The sequence below is a fragment of the Phocoena sinus genome, chromosome 10 (assembly GCF_008692025.1).
Source record: "Phocoena sinus isolate mPhoSin1 chromosome 10, mPhoSin1.pri, whole genome shotgun sequence".
NCBI lineage: Eukaryota > Metazoa > Chordata > Mammalia > Artiodactyla > Phocoenidae > Phocoena > Phocoena sinus.
In genome coordinates, this window is record NC_045772.1 from 60,920,476 (window position 1) to 60,941,585 (window position 21,110).

General features: G+C 45.8%; 1 protein-coding gene across 4 annotated transcripts; it reads left to right on the forward strand.

The window, feature by feature from the left end:
* The first annotated feature begins 12,610 nt into the window (after window positions 1-12,610).
* On the forward strand, window positions 12,611-19,189 carry ATP5MC2 (ATP synthase membrane subunit c locus 2). Of its 4 annotated transcripts, none has more exons than XM_032646430.1 (6): window positions 12,679-12,704; window positions 14,989-15,164; window positions 15,277-15,346; window positions 16,598-16,675; window positions 17,169-17,365; window positions 18,916-19,189. In XM_032646430.1, the coding sequence occupies exons 3-6, from the start codon at window positions 15,308-15,310 to the stop codon at window positions 19,028-19,030; spliced, it is 429 nt and encodes a 142-aa protein (XP_032502321.1). In that variant the 5' UTR covers window positions 12,679-12,704; window positions 14,989-15,164; window positions 15,277-15,307; the 3' UTR covers window positions 19,031-19,189. The 4 variants fall into 4 exon arrangements, with proteins under 4 accessions (XP_032502323.1, XP_032502325.1, XP_032502321.1 ...); XM_032646433.1 differs by having other exon boundaries at window positions 12,688-12,704; window positions 15,069-15,164; XM_032646432.1 differs by having other exon boundaries at window positions 12,611-15,164.
* Window positions 19,190-21,110: the final 1,921 nt, after the last annotated feature.

The following is a 21,110-nucleotide window of genomic DNA, read 5'->3' on the forward strand; positions in this document are numbered from 1 at the left end:
AGCCAAAGAGGTATCATATCGTTTCCCCAAAACGCCTTCAGAGAAATCTGGTGCTTCGAAGGTCTTCTAATCCAAAAAATCTCCAGGAGGTATTCCAGCCTCACGCTTGGTCTTCCCACTAAGGAAGTCCTTTCTGAGGCCTATCTTCAAGCCTCCCGGCTGTAGTTTAAGACCAATTTTCTCTAACATGCTCAGGAAACGGAGAAATCTTGCCCCAAGTTCTTCTTTCATACCGCGAGCCTCAGAGAGCAAGAGATTTCCCTACCTCCTGGCCACTCCACCACGACCCAAGGGTGCCCTGCAGACCCTGCGAAGGGTCAAGGCGGCCATATAGGGGCTATATCGTGGCAATTCCCAAAACCCGCAGCTTCCGCGCCTTCATTTGCATCTCATTTGCATAAACCCAGTTCTCCCCCCGCCCCAAGCCAAACTCACCAGCCTCTGCCCTTCTCCCCGCCACCCCAAGTCTGTAGCTCCTCTCCCTGTGCCTGACTCGCACCACCCCACACCCTACCCCTCTCACCAGCCGGCTTGCCCCACACGCCGGCGCACCCCCGCCTGCAGCCTCAGCTGCTGGAGACAGGGCGCCGGAGCCTCCCGCGGTTCCTGAGTCACAAACACCCCGGAGGCAGGAGGGGAGCGGCGGAGCGAGAGGCGGGGGCTGCAGCCTGGAGCTGCGAACCCGCTGGTCTGAACTAGACCATCCGCGAACAATATGCCACCATTTAAATCTGAACGCGCGCCAGCCGCCGATTGTGATGTTAATTCGGGGATGATTTAGAGGGGCGGGACGGAGTGGTGGCTGGCCTCTCTCTGTCAAATTGCTGTCCGGGGGCTTAATATTTGTAATTGAAGCTGATGAGGACTACGTCTCTGTTTACACTGATAAAAAAAAAAAGTCTGGGAGGGAAAAAGAGCAACTAAATTATGGGGCCGGGAGAAAAACATGATTAATCAAAGCTTTGAACTGTCGCCGTGTTCGAGGCCCAGTAAATCTCGCCCGGCCGGGGCCTGTGGAGGCCGGAGGATAAACCTCAGCCGCCCGGTGTTTGCCGCCCCTTTCTGTTTGCCTCTCGGTTAGCACGTCAATTAATTCGATAATTGGATTTGAAGAGATGTCAGGAGATTATCGAGGGGGAGCTAGGAGTGGATGTGGAAGAAAGGGTCCGGGGATGGCAAGGGAGGAGGCGAGAGCCGGCGGGGTCAGGTGGTGGAGGGACGCGGAGAGCCGGTCCTGCCCAGAGAGCAAGTCACCCAGCTCGCGAGGAGGAGATCCCACTATGAGCTATGAGCTCTGAATGGACCCATGATAACAAGCATCCTGTATACTAGGAAATATTTTTATTTAACTAGGAGTTGAGGGACGGAGTCACAGGAAGAAATTGGGTTCAGGGGTCCTTCTGCAGATCTCTCCATACTTCCCATCAGCCAAGACATTCATGAAGCCATTAAGGTCTTCATATATAACTTCTCAAAAAGGATACTCCTCTTATGAATGACACAGTATCACAAGCTGCCTCTGATACTATTGCATCAGAGGAGATACAAGGAGATGAAAGATGAGATTCAGGGAATTACCACCAGATTTAGGCAATTGAGGGTGGTAGAAAGACAAGAGGACTTGAATTCAAAAGAAGAGGCTTTAAGACTGGTGATCAGAAGGGGCCGAGGACCAGAGAGTTGAGAGGATTTCTGCAGGTCACACAGGCAAGCAAATAGCAGGGCTGGCTCAGAACTCAGCTCTCCACTCTCCCAATTCATTGTGTAGCCAGCACAGTGTGGAATCAGACTTCCTGGATTCAAGTCCTGTCTCTCCTGCTTCCTAGCTGTGCCTGAGCTTCCTCTTCTGTAAAGTGGGACAATAATCATACCGACTTCATAGGGTTGCTGTTAGGATTTAGCTAATTCATGTAAAGAAATCAGCAAAACATCCAGCACATAGTAAGTATTCAATAATAGCTGTTTTTTACCATGATGAATGGACACAGTTCTCATAACTCACAACCTGAATGACACAAATTGGCAAAAGGTATTCACCAATGCCTGTAAAATGTTTTGTGGTTTAATCACTAGGCCTTAAGGGAAGGAGTGAACACTGCCTTGAAAAGACAGTAGGCTCTCTGTTTTGATGACTCTAAAGAGCATTTCTCCCCTCAAACAAGTCTCACACCTTTATGTCTGCTAGAACTAGGTTCATATAGTAGGAGTACACCTGGAACAGCTGCATCAGGGGATTGTCATCCAGTTATTTCATTCATTCATTCATTCATTCATTCATTGAATGCCTAGTTGAAAAGCAGCATGGTTCATCAATCCATCAACCTCTATTGAGGAACCATTATATGCTCAACACTTCTGTAGGCAGTTATCAAACCATGAGTCTATTACTAGCTCCACTAGTGAAGAGGAGATATATATATATATATATATATATATATATATATATATATTTTCATTTTTGTATCCCCAGTACCTGAACCCCAGTTCAGGCACTTGGGAACTCAGTAAATGTATATTAAATGAATACATAGACACTATGGGAAATGGAAGAGAAATAGAAATGTAGTTCCTTCCCTTAATAAGCTTAAACTCTCATTGGGGAGACAAGACTTGCATACATAAAAGGATAAGAGAACAGGACTTCGCTGGTGGTCCAGTGGTTAAGGCTCCATGCTTTCACTGTAGGGGCGCTGGTTTGATCCCTGGTCAAGGAACTAAGATCCCACATGCCGCTCCACCAAAAAAAATAAATAAATAATTTTTTTTTAAATTTAAAAAGGATGGGCCTTCCCTGGTGACACAGTGGTTAAGAATCCACCTGCCAGTGCAAGGGACACGGGTTCCAGCCCTGGTCCAGGAAGATCCCACATGTCACGAAGCAACTAAGCCCGTGCGCCACAACTACTGAGCCTGCACTCTAGAGCCCGCGAGCCACAACTACTGAGCCCACGTGCCACAACTACTGAAGCCCGCGTGCCTAGAGCCCATGCTCCGCAACAAGAGAAGCCACCACAATGAGAAGCCCGTGCACTGCAATGAAGAATAGCCCCCACTCACCACAACTAGAGAAAGCCTGTGCGCAGCAACGAAGACCCAATGCAGCCAAAAATAAATAAATAAATAAATTTAAAAAAAAATTAAAAAGGATAAGAGAACAATATGAGACAGTAAACATGTTAAGACCATGAATAAGTTCTAGGTGATATAGACTAGGAAGAGCTCAGAAGAACTGGGGAGGGTTGTGGGCAAGGATGCTTACCATGGAAGGAGTGAGCCTGAAATAAAGAGTAGAATTTGGAATGGCTGAGAAGGAGAGAAAGGGCATTCCAGTTGCAGGAGTAGCAAGAGTGACAGCGCGTGGTAAGAATCTATACACGTTAAGCAACAATACAAGATCAGCTTAATAACAGGGCCAGTCTCTGTGTTTGCAAGACAGAATCCATCTGTGTTTGCAACCATGTGTTTCTTTGACCATGTTCCTGGTCCCCAAGAAATTATGTTTGGATTTTCTATTCTTTTAGATTATTCACACCTTCTTCCCCTATCTTAACCTGAAAAACAAGAATCAAAACAGTAACCAGCTGCTACCCTCAGCAAAACAAACAGATTGTAAAAGCAATTACGCTATTACCATTACTCATTCATCTGCATACAAGACAACTTACTCTCCCTCTTTCTCCCATATGGCCCCAGCCTGTGCTGGGATTACTGCTGCCTAGATTATTACTGTTTCCTTTATAAACTCATTTTTCCTGGACCCACTCCTCCCAGAAAAATTTACCTGAAACAAACTTCATATTTTTCCCCAGCCTCCATGGTCACTTTGAGGGAAACATGGTGGTGAGTGGGAAGAAAAACAATGTAAACTGAGCAGTGGTTATTAAATACCAGGTGCTTGGACTTCCCTGGTGGCCCAGTGGTTAAGAATCCACCTGCCAATGCAGGGGACACGGGTTCGAGCCCTGGTCCAGGAAGATCCCACATGCCGCAGGGCAACTAAGCCTGTGCGTCACAACTACTGAGCCTGTGCTCTAGAGCCCCCAAGCCACAACTACTGAGCAGCCCTTGTGCCACAACTACTGAAGCCCGCGTGCCTAGAGCCGGCACTCCGCAACAAGAGAAGCCACCGCAATTAGAAGCCCGCGCACTGCAACGAAGAGTAGCCCCTGCTCGCCACAACTAGAGAAAGCCCGCGCACAGCAACAAAGATCCAATGCAGCCAAGAATAAATTTTAAAAATAATAATAAAAATAAAATTAAAATAAATAGCAGGTGCTTTGCACATATTAGCTTATTTAATTCTCACAATAACCCTATGAGGTAGATATTATTATTGCCGTTTTACAAGAAAGCAAACAGGCTCAGAGAGTTTGCCCAGGTTCAAAGAAGAGTAAATAAATATCAGAATAGGGATTTGAACCCAGAGGGATTTGATTTCAGAGTCCATGTCCTTAGACCTGGCAAGAGGGACCTCTACCCTGGGCACCTGTTTTAGAGGGCCTCTTCCTTCTGCAGAGGGAGGATAACTCAAGGCCAAGGGGATGTGCCTACCTAGAGCTCATGCCTCCCTGCTCCTAGACCATGCTCCAGTTGCCAGAAGGTGCTGCCAAGCAGCACCAAGCCCACTTCTAGGGCCTCTTCCTGGGGTCCGATTTCCTGAAAGTACAGAAGGAGCTGCCAGAGAGCACACCATCAGCCCTGTTGGGGTGGAGTTTAAATGTGAGGCTGCCCCAAGCACGCTCTTTGGTGTGAGGCCCCTCAGGTAGTGGGACAGAGCCAGGAATGGCAAGAGAATCTGAGGGTCAGACTTGGGGCTGGAAGAGTCCCAGGATTCTAAATATAAATCTCCCAGCTGATATTGATATATTTGTCAAGATAACAGGGTAGAACACGTTTTATGTAACAGTTTGTTAGCTTTGATTTGTAACTTGTACATATTTAGACATTTGGTATGTAGGCTCTATTTTTTTATCTTGCCCTGGGCCCCACGAATATTAGGGGGTGGGGCTGCTCATCTCACTCTAACCCTCTGACCCTTTTCCAACCAGGGAATGGCACCATTCAGTGACCCAGGCCAGAGAACTGAGCACCATCTTTACCACTCTCTTCTTCATCCCCCACAACAATCACTGAGGCCCACTGGTTCTTCCTTCTAAACCTCTTGAGCTCTCTACTTCTCCCCATCACCACCATCACCTCAGAGCTCAGGCCACCACCATCTCCCACCTGGATTCTGACGACAGCCCCTTATGGCGCTCCATACCCCCAATCCTGCCCCCTCTCATCCATTCTCCACACTAGACCTACAATGATCTTTGTAAAATGCAAATCTGATATTAAAAAATAAATAACTAAGTAAAACTAGGAAGAATGTTCGTGACCCAGAGTCTGACCCTTGCGTTTGTGAAAGCATTTGGAGAGTTCAAACTAATTTCTCAGCACATCCCCTCCTGGGAAAAAAAAAAAGTGCAAATCTGAGCTTCTCATTCTCCCGGTTAAATGGCTCCTGGATGCTTTCTGGATAAAATCCAAACTCCTTAGTTTGATGCTCAAGATCCTTCAGGATCTAGCCACCAACCACCAGTCTCTGCACCCTGCTGCACCCACAACTGTTCATTCTGACCGCAATGAATTACTTGCCCTTTGTGGAAGAGACCACTTTATCCCTCTCTTCAAGCTTTGTACTTACTACTCCTTCCCTATGGAACATCCTTCCATTCCCTTCCTATACAGGTCCTTTAAGTTTCTTGTAAATGTCACCTCTTCCTGGAAGCCTTCCTCGACTACTAGTTCTCAGGACTGGGATACATGCCCTTCCTATTCGTTCCCACAGCAACCAGTGCTTACCCATCTTATAACACTATTGAATTGTGTTGAAATTATTTGCCTTTTAAGGGCAAGGACTCTAACTGATTCACTGTTCAATCACTCACAAAATTTCTATTGAGAGCCTATTATGTGCCAGGCGCTTTTCTGAATGCTGAGGATACAGTGGTGACAAGGTCTCTGCACTAGTGGAGCTTATCTTCTAGTGGGGAAAAAAGCAATAAGAAATACCAATAGAGCTATGATAGTGCTAAAAAGAAAAATGAAGGAGGATAATGAGATAAAGAAGGGAAAGTGGTGGCTATTTAGATCAGGTGGTCAGGAAAGGCCTCTCTAAGTAGGTGATATTTGAGATGAGACCTAGATGAAATGAAAGAGTGAGCATGATCTGGGAGAAGACTGATCTAGGCAGAGGAAACAGCAAAGGTCCTGAGTGGGAACAAGTCTAGTGTGACTGAGGATCAAAACCTCATATAGCTGAACCCTGGAATTTTTTTCTATGAGAACTGGAAAACCATTGGGAGGTTTTAAGTTACATGATCTGATCTACATTTTAAAAGATCACTTTAACTACTTATTGGGTGGAGAGCAGACCTTGGCAAGACTAAACTGGAATAGGTGGAATGGCTAGGAGGCCATTGTAGTGGTCCAGCAGGAGATGTCAATGACTTGGACCCAGCTAGATCTTGGAAGTGGTTAAGGGGTGAGCCAATGTGGGATATGTTTGTGTTCCCAGAGTCTAGCATGATGTCTGGCTAGACATTCAATAAATATTTGATGAATTAATTAATCCAACTAATTGAAGAGTCTGAGCTGGAACTGAAATTATCCATCCTTTAAGCCGCTACTAAAATCCCAACCCCTCTAAAAACTGGAAGGAGATAGCTGCCACTGACAAAGAATCAAGACTAGGCTATATATATTTGTTAATTCCTTAAAATCCATAGGGACATGACAAATAACCCAACAGGAAAATGGGGCAAAAGACATACATGAATAGGCACTTCACAGAAAAAGAAGCATGAGTGGCCAATAAATATATGAAAAGATGCTCAGCCTTGTGAATAATCAGGCAAATATAATTAAATATAAATTCAAACCACCATTTTACATCCAACAGATTGACTAAATACCAAAGCTGGTAAGGATAGGGTAGCAACCCGAACTCTTATAAACTCTTATATTGGAAAACAATTTGCCATTATCCAGAAAAGTTGAAAAATTCATGTGCTACAACCAGCAATTCATATATATGTACCCTGAAGAAACTCTTGCCTATGTATACCAGGAGAAATGCTCTGAGCAACATTGTTTGTAATGGTAAAAAGCTGGAAACAATCCTAAATACTCATTAACAGGGGAATTAATCAACAAATTGGTGGGCTATTATACATCAATGAAAATGAATAAACTATAGCTACCTACCTAAACTTGAATGAATCTTAGAAAGATAATGTTGAGTGAAATGAGCAAGTAAAGAAGTATACAAACAATATTATATCACTTTTAGAATGGTAGAAAAAAAAAGACCAAAATAAGCAATATGGTAAAAATCTGAGGAAAAATCTTGAAATGATAAACATAAAATTCAAGGATTACTATAGGAGAGATGCATGCGGGGCCCCTCGGTGGTATTTTTTTGATTGCGTTGGGTCTTAGTTGCCGCACGCAGGTTCGTCGCTGTGGCTTGCAGGCTTCTCTCTAGTTGTGGCCTGCGCTCTTGAGTGCGCAGACTTAGTTGCCCTGCATCATGTGGGATCTTAGTTCCCCGACCAGGGGTCGAACCCTCATCCCCTGCATTGGAAGGCGGATTCTTAACAACTGGACAACCAGGGAAGCCCCCCTCAGCGGTATTAGTAATTTTTTTCTTTTCTTAAACTGGGGGTTGTTTAATGGATGCCCATTTTATTATTATGCTTCATAATTAATATAAAATGTCAGCTCTGAGGAGGCAAGGATTTTGTCTTATTTTATTCACATCTGTGTTTCCAGCACCCAGAACAGCGCCTGGCACGTAGTAGGATCTCCAAAAATATCTGTTGAATAAATGATATGCATTAATTGCATTCCTTTATGTGATTCATAAAAGAATGCAATTTTTTTAACAGAAGAAAAAAACCTACTTTTTAATCATGGTGCCCCTGGATCATTCTAGCTGGAAGTCATACTGCTTCCTCAACCCCTATAACCCATATAACCTATTAAATCTTGCTGCATATTATAGTTTTATATATATATATATGTCTTTCCTACTGATTATAAATTTATAAAGACAAGGGATTGTCCTTTCTCCTTTTTTATTCCCTTTCACAATACGTAGTACAATACCTCGCACATAGTACAGTAGATGCTCAGTTAATATTGGTTGATTACTTGAAGTCACAGGAGACAGGGCAAACCAGGAAGAATAGATCTATGTCATTTATATTTAAAGGTGAAAGAGAATTCAGTAATCATCTAGTGTTTTCCGACAAGTTGCAGTTGAGAAAACTGAAGTCTGGAGAGGTGAAGGGAATTTTTTCAGTCACATAATTAATTAAGAATAATCCCAAATCTAGGGACTTCCCTGGTGGCGCAATGGTTAAGAATCTGCCTGCCAATGTAGGGGACACGGGTTCAAGCCCTGATCTGGGAAGATCCCACATGCCACGGAGCAACTAAGCCCGCGCACCACAACTACTGAGCCTGCGCTCTAGAGCCGGTGACCACAACTACTGAGCCGCGAGCCACAACTACTGAAGCCCGTGTGCCTAGAGCCCATGCTCCGCAACAAGAGAAGCCACTGCAATGAGAAGCCCACACACTACAACGAAGAGTAGCCCCTGCTCACCACAACTAGAGAAGCACGCGCGCAGCAACAGTGACCCAACACAGCCAAAAATAATAAATAAATAAAATTTTTCAAAACAAAGAACAGTCCCAAATCTAGATTCAGATCTCTAACTTGCTGTCCTTAGGTCTTCACAACATATCACAATGACTTCTATTTTCTGTTTTGTCTAGGTTCTTCCCAGCAAAAACTTGTTTGGCCATCCTTCTGTCACCAACCCTCCCGCTGATTCCTCTCTTGCAATCCTGGATACTAATGACCCTTTTTCTTCCTCCATCTACTGTTTTCTTTCTCCAGGAGTAGGGAGGCTTACTGATGGCTCACTGTCATGCTGTCCTGGGGAACTGATTTAGCAAGAGAAAGTAGAAAAATCCTTCAGTCAGTGCCCACCAGCCCCAGAAGCTTGAAATTAACAAGTACAAATAAATAGAGGAGCACAGGACCCAAGAATAGTCCTTATTGGCAGTGCAAAGTTACCGCTTCAACTTGTACAAAACTGTTTGTCAGAAAGAGAATGCTAGAATGTTAATATTGGATGGAATCTTAGGGATCACCTACTTCTCCCCCTCATTTTTCCAAATGAGGACACTGAAACTTTGAGAGATGAAGTAACTTGCATAGTTACTCAGCTAGTTAGTAGCAAGGGCTGCGACCAGATTCCTAGTCTCCTGCCTCCAAGACAGCTGTTTTTTCCGTGCATCTGGCAACATGTGCATTTGACAAAATGCGTCACAAAGCAGTCTCCTCTTAAACCATCAGGAATGAAAAACAAATTATTCAAATCCTTCCTCTTCTCTCTGGCGATTTTTTTTCTTTCGTTTCTCTGTGTCCTAGTCTCCCTCTTTTTATCACTCTTCTGTTTCTCTGTGAATCCCTCTCTCTGTTTGGGTTTCAAATTGAACTGTAGCCTGCCTGCCTGATTCTCTTGATTTTTCTTCTCTAAGCTATTGTGTTTCTAGTCCAAAGACAAACTTGCATAAGCCAATCAAGACTCTTTCTTGGTGACCTTTGTGGAAAAGAACTCAGAATTTCTACATGAGAGGTGCTGGACCTCCCTCCTAGCCTATCCAGTCAATTAAAATGAGCCTCTGCCCACCCCCCACCCCGAGGGTTGTTAACCAATCCTAAGAAAGAAAAGATCAATCTCATTTCTTCATCACCGTGCAGGGAGGCGGCTACCCAGTCAGAATCTGCCACTAACAGTCATTAGGAAAACTGGCCAATCAGGCCAACCTTGTTACATGGTCTGGTAGGAAAAGAAGGGGATTGATTGGAAAGGATAGCTCTGGCTCCACACCCTTTCCTTCCTGGACCCCAGTTTTCCCTCAGTGAAGTGAAGGAAGGACCCTTTCCCAAGCCCTTAGTTAAGAAGATCCCTAGACCCTTAGCTAATGCTCTCTTGGATCATATTTTGTTGTCTTCAAATTCACCCCTCCACACATACCTCCAACCACTTTCTGTAGTCTCATGCCTACCGATTTAATTTCTATTTTCGAACCTGGTAGCAACAGTCCCCAGGATTCTCAGCCCTCCCCACAGATCTCCACCCACTAACCTGTCAAATAACTTCTTTTGTGTGATTTACGTAGGTAAAAAAGTTCAGTAAGTGATAGCTGAGTCTCTTTCAGGAGCTATCATTGCAAGAAGCTTGCACTAAAGTCTCTAGGGAGCAGAGCAGAATTGAGCTGCAATGCTCCCAACTATAACACTACTACTACTACCAACCAAAAAACTATTATTATTATTACTATTACTAGCATTTATTGAACTCTTACTGAGTTCCACGCCCCTTGCTAAAAGCTTCACGTATATTATCCCAATATTTGCTGCGGAGTAGGCACTATTATTATTCCCAACTTACATAAAAGAAGATCGATATAGAGGGATTAAACAGCTTGCCCAAGGTCACACAGCGATTTGGGAAACCAGGTATGTGAATCCAGAGCCCACCACTGCAGGGAGGTGAGGGAGAAATAAGCATTGCCGACTGTGCCACGGGCCCCTTCTCCAATTCTCCTTTGGATTGTTAGCGATATCTGAGCGTGGTCTAAATTGTCGCAATAAACAGCTGCAACAACCGGTTGGTGGTGGTGCCTCTTAAGAACTGTGGACTTTTTGCCTCGGAGGATATGAAGCCGAGAGCTAAAAGGAATTCAGTGTGGGCGGGGTGGGGGTGTCTGGGGACTTGAGGAGATATTCTTGCCAGTCTGTCTTTCCGTTCTCGTCTGAGCATCTTACCCCGTGCCTGGCACCGCCTGGTACTTGGTAAATACCTGTTGACTGATTCCCAAGGATCCCAGCTCCATTCCTCACCTACCCCCAACCCCACCCCAAGTCAACAACTGGAACTGGAGGGAGATCTGGGCATTTCAGGGGAACCAGTGAGAATCCTCATCGGCCTGGGATCGTGGATTTAGGAAAGGCGGGAAGTCTCCCACCCGTCTCTCCTCGCCTGCTTCTCCGATTTCTCCCCACTCCTTCCCCTCCCTTTCAGGAGTTCAGGGCCATAAAAATGCAGATGGAGGAGCGGTGTGAAATAACAGGCCCATATAAATCCCTCTGCCGCCCGCCTGCAAGATGGATTGGCCGCATTGAAATTCCTCCGCGAGGATAATTAAACTCGGGGCCTCATCCGGGCAAAATTACATTCCTGTAATGGCGTCGCTCGGGGTCCCGGGAAATTGCTCCGTGGGCTTTCAGCGGCGGTTTTTATCGCCGGCCGGGGTGTGCCTGGCTGCAGCTCGCCTCTCCTCCGGGACCGTAAAGCTGCTGCCGTGATTTATCCTCCCCTTCTCCCAAATCCGATTAAATGGAGGAGCTCGGGGCCGGGGCGCCGCGGGGCCCGGGAGCCGGGAGGGGGCGGCGGGAAGGACGGGGCCAAGGAGGGGAGGACAAACGGCCCCTCAGAGGGTGGCGGATTTGGCTTTATTTACAGCCACAGCCTTCTTTTTATTTTTTATTTTTTATGGGGGTTTGGTGAGCTTTCCCCGTCTTTCTTGTGCTGCGTTCAAATACGATGCCTGGACGGCCGAGGTTTGGACATGAGGGGACGTGGGTACCGACCTCTCTCCAAAGGGTCCGGTCAGACCCTATGTGGGAGTTAAAGCAGCCAAGAATAAGAGGTGAGGGCCAGGAAGCCCCCTACTTCCTCCCATTGGGGAAAGGACGAGCAAAAGGACACGAGGGAGAAGCCGAGGGGCCTCCATAAGAGCACCTCCTGTGGGGGCTGCTTCTCTTAACTCGTGTAAATAAAACCTGGGCGGAGGCACAGGCATGCTTGACGTGATCTCGCAACCTCACCTCAGGTCACTGATGCCCATTATTCCTTGACTGTCTCATGACTCAGGAAAGAAGGCTTAGGGTCAGGGCACTTGAGTCCTAATCATCTTTAGCCCGTATCTTCTCGTTTGCTGATGCTGGTTTTCTCCTAGCTGATCACTAGAATAAGAAAGAAGGAGAGGGAAGTAAAGGCGAAGCCACAAGAGGCAGCTGGGGCATTTTGCTGACTATTCGCCCGTTGAACGGGTTTCCCATCCATAAAGCCAGGGTCCGCGGCAACAGAAGGAATCCCGTGACTTCATTTTCCTCCTGATACATTTTGGACACTGAACCCCAATCTTGATTGCATGCTATTTAACACCGAAATTCTGGGTAGTTTTGTTTATTTGTTTGTGTTTTGTTTTGTTTTGTTTTTTTAATGTGACTGCGCATGCTTGAAAAAGGGAAGCAAATCCAAGATCCCAAATACCGTGCAGAGCAAACCGCAGGCCACGTTACGGATCGGCTTACACTGCGGAGTGCCCTCATTTCTGCACACGGTCGGCTCCGCCTGCAGTTTCTCCTCTCAAACGCCAGGTGGAATGACTGGCCGAATGTCGCCACAGAGCTGGCAGGCGGCGCTGTGGCGCCTGGGCCGACCCTCAACTTTGCAATCACTCTATCCTTGGCAGAGCGACTCGTTGGTCCGGGCCGCGCATGAGCACAGCCTTCCTTTCGCTATTCCCGCCCTCTCCCCGCCTCTCTCTTGTCTTCTCGGCCCTGGGAGCAGGTAAGGCCTTGGGCCCTCGCTCCCGCCTCGCGCCGCGCACGCGCGGGCCCGAGGCGCCCCACCTTGCGCCAATGCTCTGAGAGCCTTACCTTGCATGCTCCCACCCGGGTCCTCACGCCCTCCCTTACCCTCCGTATCCCCGTGCTTTAGGGCTGCCCCTTCCGCGTGCCTGTGCCCTCCAACCGCGCGGGCCTGGCGCCATCTTGGATGTCTCGTGGGTTGGGGGAGCGTGCCTTGGAGCTGGCGAAAGTCAAATGCCGGGGTGCTCATTTCACCTGTCCCGACTCATCCTTTACAAACGCTCTTTTCTCATTCTCTTGTCCTTTCAGAGCTGTCCCAAGCCCCAAACTCTCCCTTCCTATCTCTGCTTTCTCTTCACATCCTGATTCGTGCCTTTCTTATTCTGAAACCTCTAGATTTTTGGCCCCAGGACTTCAGGTGCCGAACAATGGAGATTGTGGATCGTCTCAAGACACCACCCCCTCTAGTCAGCACCTCTCGATTTAAAAAGTAAACCTTGAAAGTGGTAGAAATGAACAGAACAGCCAAAACACTCTCTCCGTTCAGACTGTGGCCTGGGAGAGCGATAGCAGAAAAGAGGCCGGTTTCTTTGGAACCACTGATTGTCTCTCAGCGCCGTTCTTTTCCTTCCACTGCGGTGAAGTTGGGAAAAGCGCAAGTCGTGGGCCGACACTGAGGTTTTCCGTTAGAGGCAGGAGGCCTAAAAAGGGGTGGGGCCAGCATGGGGTAGTACCAACCGGCCAGCTTTCCTGTCGGGGGTTTACCGAGAGTCCCCGGACTCTGCCCACGAGAGGGAAAGAAGGTTAAGAAAGGGAATGGTTAAGTAGCAGCCCTGTAACTCCTTGGCCCATCTACACTGAGGAAGAAACCCATGAATCTGGGTAGTGCTGTTGCCCAAGGTGATATTGAACAAGTGCAGACTTGGCCAAGGTTAGGTGGCCATCGGAGGGGTCGCCACTTCATGCAGGCTCCCTTCAGTGCCACATCAGGCACTTTCCATATGTTATTTCATTTAATCCGCCTAAGAACTACATTTTACAAATGATGATATTGAGGATTTGTTGCCTTGGGGAAAAAACAGTCTTCCCTTTTTTAAAGCTTTAAAGAAATTTTGGGTTTTTGACCCAAGAAAACCTGAATAGTCTGACAGCACGATTGAGTTAGAGTTAGGGTATGGGCAGAAATCAGAGTTCTACACAGGACAAGAGTTGAAGACATCCATTAATCTAAAAGTAACTAAGATTCTGCATTCAGAAGTGTAATCTGGGAAAGTATTAGTCCAGCTCATTCAAGGAGGTGTCATTTAACAGGCCTAAGTAATCACTGAGTGTTTCAACCTGTAGCATATTAGAAAGCATTAAGAGTGAGAAGAGAAAAAAAAAAAAAGTGAGAAGAGTTCAAGTCCTGGCTGTACCACTACCATAGTTTCAAGACTGTTTTTAAGAACACGCTATGTACCTAAGAATCATTTGAGAAGCTTCATTGAAATAGAGGGTACTTGGGCCTTATTCCCAGAGATCTTGACCTGGAAAGTGTAAAGTGGGACCCAAGAGTATGCATTTTTTAAGTTTTCTTTTTTTTTTTTTGGCCGCAGCTCATGGCATTCGGGATCTTAGTTCCCTGACCAGCAATTGAACCCGTGCCCCCTGTGGTGGAAGCTCAGAGTCCTGACTACTGGACCGCCAGGGAATTCCCCCAAGAGTCTTTAAAGGGCAACATTTTGAGGCCCAGTGAAGCCTCGAGAAGAGTTTCTTTTGAGTAAGAGACTGAGGGAAACTTAGGCAAAAGATACTGGGGAAATTCATCAGACAACCCCAGCATGAGGCTATGGAAAGGGATAACAGGTCTTCTCTCTCTCTCTCCCTCTCTCTCTCTCCCTCTCTCTCTCTCCCTCTCTCTCTCTCCCTCTCTCTCTCTCCCTCTCTCTCTCTCCCTCTCTCTCTCTCTCTCTCTCTCTTTAATTTATTTTTGGCTGCGTTGGGTCCTCGCGGGGCGTGCAGGCTTTGTCTAGTTGTGGCGAGCGGGTGCTACACTTTGTTGTGGTGCGCGGGCTTCTCATTGCAGTGGCTTTTCTGTTGCGGAGCACGGGCTCTAGGTGCACGGGCTTCAGTAGTTGTGGCACATGGGCTCAGTAGTTGTGGCTCGCGGGCTCTGGAGCACAGGCGCAGTAGGGCTTAGTTGCTTAGCGCACGGGCTTAGTTGCTCAGCGGCATGTGGGATCTTCCCGGACCAGGGCTTGAACCTGTGTCCCCTGCATTGGCAGGAGAATTCTTAACCACTGTGCCACCAGGGAAGTCTGGGATAACAGGTCTTAAAGCTGGGACCAAGGGGCTTCTTGTTCAGACCAGGAGAAGTCACTTGATTATAAGGAAATCTTAGAAGCTGTGTGGAGGAAATCCTGACTTCAGGGTTCTAATTCCATCTCTGCGGAGACTTGAGGTCAGTCACTGCTCTCTGGGCCATTTAAATTTTCCACAGCACCTTTTCTGCTAATAAGGATGTCCTTTGGCAAGCAAGGACAATATTGACAATGCTGCTTCTGTAATTGCAGCTCTCCTGCCACGGCCCTTCAGCACCTGAAAATGTACGCTTGCACCAAGTTCATCTCCACCTCCTCCTTGGTGAGTACCTGCCTTTTCCAGGAAAGTTTTTAAGGAGAGGCATCTTGTCTCTTCCATTCTCCGACCTTGTTCTTCACAGCTGGGCCCTTGGCTGTGCTAGCCTGACAGGAGAGAATGAATGCTTCCCAGGCATTCCCCGCCTCGTGTCCCATGAAGGCCAGTTAATTCCTCTCATCCAACTATATTAGAAGAAGAGTATAAATGAGAACCTAGGCTAAGATCAGGTTGTTTCTAGACTGAAACTCTGTGTTCTTGTAAACTGGAACCCCACCAGAAATGGTAAACATGAGTTAAATTGCCTCAGTTGGACTGAATATGCACTGTTTACAGGATCTTGTCCTGAGTGTCAGAGAGCCGTAGCTGGGAGTTCCTTCTGGAAGCTTAAATTTGGGTGGGAAGCTAAAATACACATTGGGAAAATATATGACTCAGAAGCAACAGCATGGAAGAAATTACGAATTATTAGATAGTGGAGGCAATTGGTTCATTCACTCGTAAGTGAAAAGGAGTGATGCTGTTAGTAGATATTATTTATTGAACACTTACTGTGCCTGGCACTGAGTTTACCAGTTTGTATACATAATCTTATTTATTCCTCAAATCAAGCCTGAGCTATGTTATTCCCATTTGATAGATGAGAAAGCAGACTTAGAAAGATTTAAGTGACTTGTCCTAAGATCACAGAGCTGATACAGAGATAAGATTTGAATCTAGTTATATTTGACTAAAGCCCTGGCTGTTAACCACCATGTTGTCTGCTTTGGAGACACTGGCTTGGAGTTAGTCAGAAAAGGCTACCAGGATGGGGTAAATTTTCAGCATGGATTTTTGTGCCTATTTTCCAGAAGGGTGTGTTCAGGGAAAGATGTTCCAGTCATTGGCTTCCTTCTAATGGGCTGGCCATTACCAGTATATGTATAGATTTCTTGCTGAGCGAAGAAAATGCTTCTGAGGCTTAAATTTCTTCCCGTTCTCAAGGCCTGTAAAAGGGAATAGCAAGGGTAGGTAATTCCTTCCAAAAGGAAGTAGACTTTCTTCCCTTAAATCAGTGGAGAAGCCTAGGAAGCAAGAGAAATGGTGCCATTCTTGAATCTAGAATTTGCTTAAAAGTAAAAGAATAATTCCAGATTCTCTTTTGAGATTCTGAGTTCTAGCAAATGAATGGGGCATCTGAGTAAAAATTGAGGGTGGTTCTAAAACTCCTCTCCACAGCCTTCCTTGACTTTCTTGGCCTTGTGTTATTCCCACTAGATCAGGAGAACCTCTCCACTATTGAACCGATCACTGTCTGCAGTGGTGCTGAAGCGACCAGAGACAGTGACAGATGAGGTTCGTAATAAGTGGAATTGGGCCTGTGGGGGAGGGGGAGGGGTGGGGGTTGGGTGGGGAGGGTTACCTGACAGACCTAGTAGGGGGAGTGCTGAGGACTCCATATATGGTACCCTCATGTTCCAGCTTCTGCCACTGGCAGCGCATGTCCGTGTGTGCTGCTGCTGATAACTGCCATTACTTGACTTACTGTACTGACTTGAGTTGGGAGTGTTTAGTCCCAGGAAGATGATCTTCTCAAGGCATCAAGAACAGGCTAGGGCTTCACTCTTACATTTCTAGATCATACCTGAATCTTGAAGGTATTTGACATCCACCTCTTGTATTTAAAAGTTCTGCTTGGCAGCATTTTAGGGAGTTTTCCAGGGAGTTAAAAGATTTTCTGTATGGGGGAGAAGCAGTGGGATTTGATAGCATAAAGGACTTAAATGGTACACAAGTTTCCAAAGCGAAAAAAGGGTTTCCTAAAAATTTTCTACCTACTTCTTCACAGAGCCACAGCAGCTTGGCAGCCCCACGTCCCTTGACCACCTCGCTTATTCCTAGCCGCAGTTTCCAAACCAGTGCCATTTCAAGGGACATTGACACAGCCGCCAAGTTCATTGGAGCTGGGGCTGCCACAGTAGGGGTGGCTGGCTCTGGGGCTGGAATTGGGACTGTGTTTGGGAGCCTCATCATTGGGTATGCCAGGTAAGATGGGCCCACCATTTGCTCTCTGATATGTTTCCAAAGGTCTGGGCAGCGACGGGGTTTTAGAGCTGCACTGTCCTATACGGTAGCCACTAGCCACCTATTGCTGTTTGAATGTAAATTTTAATTAACTGAAAGTACACAGACTTAAATTTTGTAACTTTTAATGTAACTCAGTGGCCACACGTGACTAGTGGCTGCCATTTTGGAAAGTTCTATTGGACAGCTTTGGTTTAGAGTAGGAGTCAGCAAACTAAGGCAGGATGTCCATATCTGGGCCACAGCCTGGTTTTGTATAGCTGAGCTAAGAAGGGTTTTACATTTTTAAAGGGTCATGAAAATAAAAAGGTAACAGAGACCATATGTGACCCACAAAGCCTAAAATATTTGCTGTCTGGCCCTTTACAGAAAAAGTATCGTCCCCATCCCGTTCCCGCACCCTCCCTCCAGTCTAGAGCTTCAGTCAGCATAGTGGCTTCACTGCCATTTGTCCCCATCCCTGGGAATTCCCCCATCACTCCTGGGAAAACTGCCTCTGCATCCAGCCCCATGGCTCCCTGACACTTGGGACTATTTGGTCCCCACCAACTCTGGGCAATTCACTGTTAGAACTAAATTAATCCTCTAGAGACCTGCAAGTTCTTTTAATGTTCTTGGGGAAATAAGGTTATTCTTAAGGATTTGTATGAAATAAGAAACTTCTGTGTCCACAATTCTGTTAAAAGCTGGCGTTGCTTTAGCTTATCCATCAAGGCTTCCAGAGGTGACAGAGTAAGGGAAATAGAAATTATATACTGACTTCCAAAGTTGGGAATCCTTTATGCCATTTTTTAATCATATCATCTAAACCTCACAGACCATTTGTATCCCAAAATCTTTTGACTTTTTTTTTTTTTTTTTTTTTTTTTGACTATTTTGAAATGAGAGAAGTTATTTGTCCCTCTGGCTCCATTGTCCACAAGAACAGTGTTTTTCTAATTGTTTTACATAAAGCCCTAGGGTTCTGAGGCTATACCCCAGAGACTGTCTTAGAGAATGAAGGGGAAACCAATCAAACAAGACTTTCAAATCCCCCACTTTTTTTACAATTATACTTTAGATTTATGCATTTTGTATTTTGGGGTTCTGCTGCTTACAGTTTGGAGACACTGGTATGATAGGCCCTGCCACTCCAGATACCTCTTCCATTCTGGTTGAGCCCTGGATAGTTGTGTCCAGACCCAGGAGTCTTAAGTTATGAGGAAGATGTGGGTGATCCAGTAGAGGCAGTAGTGTTTGTAGCTGGGCTGTGTTACAGAATTTCGGATTGTCCACTCCCTTTATTCATCTGTAGAGCCCTTGGTGTATCAGAGCAAGAATTGGGGCATGATGTCATCTCATTAAGTGAGATGATAGAGCCCTTGGTGTATCAGAGCAAGAATTGGGGCATGATGTCATCTCATTAAGTGAGATGATAGCTTGAGATGGATTCTCCCTGAGTCCACCTTTAATGATTGTCCTTTTCTTTGTGCGGACTAGAGATTCAGTCTTTTCTCCTCCCCTTCTCCCAGGAACCCTTCTCTGAAGCAACAGCTATTCTCCTACGCCATTCTGGGCTTTGCCCTCTCGGAAGCCATGGGACTCTTTTGCCTGATGGTGGCCTTTCTCATCCTCTTCGCCATGTGAAGGAGCCGTTTCCACCTCCCATAGTTCTTTCTCCCGTGTCTTGTCTGCCCTGTATGTTCCTTTTCCTGTACCTCCCCAGGCAGCCTGGGGAAAGGGGTCAGCTCAGGGTTTGACAGAAGGAAGACAAATAGATACTGTATTAAAAAGATGTTTCTTGAGTCTCCTGTGTATATTTCTTTTCCACAATTGGCTGAATGCCTTGGTGAAAGTATAAGGCCTGGAGGTTAGTGATGGCGCTAAGCTCAACATGGGTCTGGGCTCACTTATTCTTCATTCTCTTAAGTTGGGAAAGCTTTATTCAAACTAGTGCTCCTTTTTAATAGTTTTCACCTGGGATGGCATGTTACCTTGGAGAACTGGGTCAATAGCAACTTATAGTACTGGTTTAAAATTTTGACTAATGGGCTCTCTGTTTCCACTGCCACTTTCCTGGCTGAGGTCCTCTGCCACCCACCGGGTCTATTGCAATAACCTCTTAATTGGTCTTCTGCCTCCCATCTCTACCCTCTAGCATTTACTTCTGCCAACCACTGTCAGGTTAATCCTTAAGCATAGGACTTGGTTTTGCCATTTACCAATTCGAAAACAGTCTGACTTGACTTTCTCAGCTTTGTTTTTTATTATTCCCAAACACTACCCAAAGTGGACTATTTGTCATTTTCCAAATACTTTTCCTTGCTTTACTGTCCTTACATATCTACAGGCCTTTCCCTTTGTCCATCTCTGCTTTCTTTCCCTGAATCTTTGATCACTTTCCTCTTTTTCAAACTCCCTGTTATCCTGAAAGACAGCTTAAATGCTACCTCTTCTTCCATGAAGCTTTCATCTGGTTTCCATCCACTTTCAGTCAGGTGAGCATTAACCCATATAAAGGGCTGTAGAGCATGTTGCATCCTTTATAATGCTTACTGTGTACAATAAATTGTGGGTTTATGTATACATGTGTGCACATATGTGTGCCTTATCTTCCAAGTTAGATGTTAGCTTCTTGAGGCAGGGACTATGTCATATTCATCTTGTATCCCTAGAAGTATGTAGCATGACAGCAGTATCTTGGTTAAATTTTTAATCATCTGAACCAACCACCTCACTTCACAAGGGAACAGACTGAGAGATCGAAGGATTCTCCTGGGAACGTTTACTAGCAGAGCTGGAGCTAGAGCAAAGGTCATGTCTCGTAGCCCAGGGTGTAAGACTACCACACTGTTGGTCTTGTGGGACTCTTCCAGTGTTGCTGATGACCATTGTTTTCCCAAGCAAGCAAGAAAGAGGAGAATAAACAAAGATAAGCTTTTTCCCTTAAAAATGCCTCAAGAGGGACTTTGTACAGTGGGGTTAGTATAAACTAAAGGATTATTATTTTCTAAAGGCTAAACTTTAAATAAGCCTTATCTTACATATGCTTGAAGTCGGGTATAAATTAAAGTCCTTTCATGATAATGTAGATGACCACAACAGATTTTCTTTTGGTTCAGTCAGTGACTAAAATTAAAGACCAGGGCAGAGACTGCACCTCAGAGTAAACTGGTGCTCAGGAAGCAGGTCACCCCAAGTCATTCACCCTTGCCCTTTTGCTGTTGTGATCAAGGGTTGAATGGGGTCTTATCCACAGTTTACTTCTAGATTGCTATACTATTCCCAAATAACTATATGCTGGACTTTGGGGCTCTAGGTGGACCTCACAAGAACAGCTCCTCCAGACACGAGTAGGTGGAAGATACCTACATATGTGAGGATGAGAAATAGCCCTCTGTTTTGTTCATTTAAGTTTGAACCTCTGGTAGGAGCCTCTCTTGCCAATCCCCTTATCAAGTCATCATTTCAGAGTCATCTGTGTTTTCTTTTTCTCCTTGGCCCTTTCTTTGGGATTGAATCTAGCTGACTCCTTAACAACTCAGGTGCTTGGAGAGAGCACACCTGGTCTCCCACGTGTTCTTGTTCTCTCTGAGGTGAATGATGAGATGGTGCTGCAAGAAGCTTGGAGGCAAATTTCTTTAGGAGTCAAGGCAACCTGGATCCTCTTAGTTTCAGGTCCCAAGAGATATTGGCAACTCAAGTTGCCAGCAACTTGGGGTAGAGG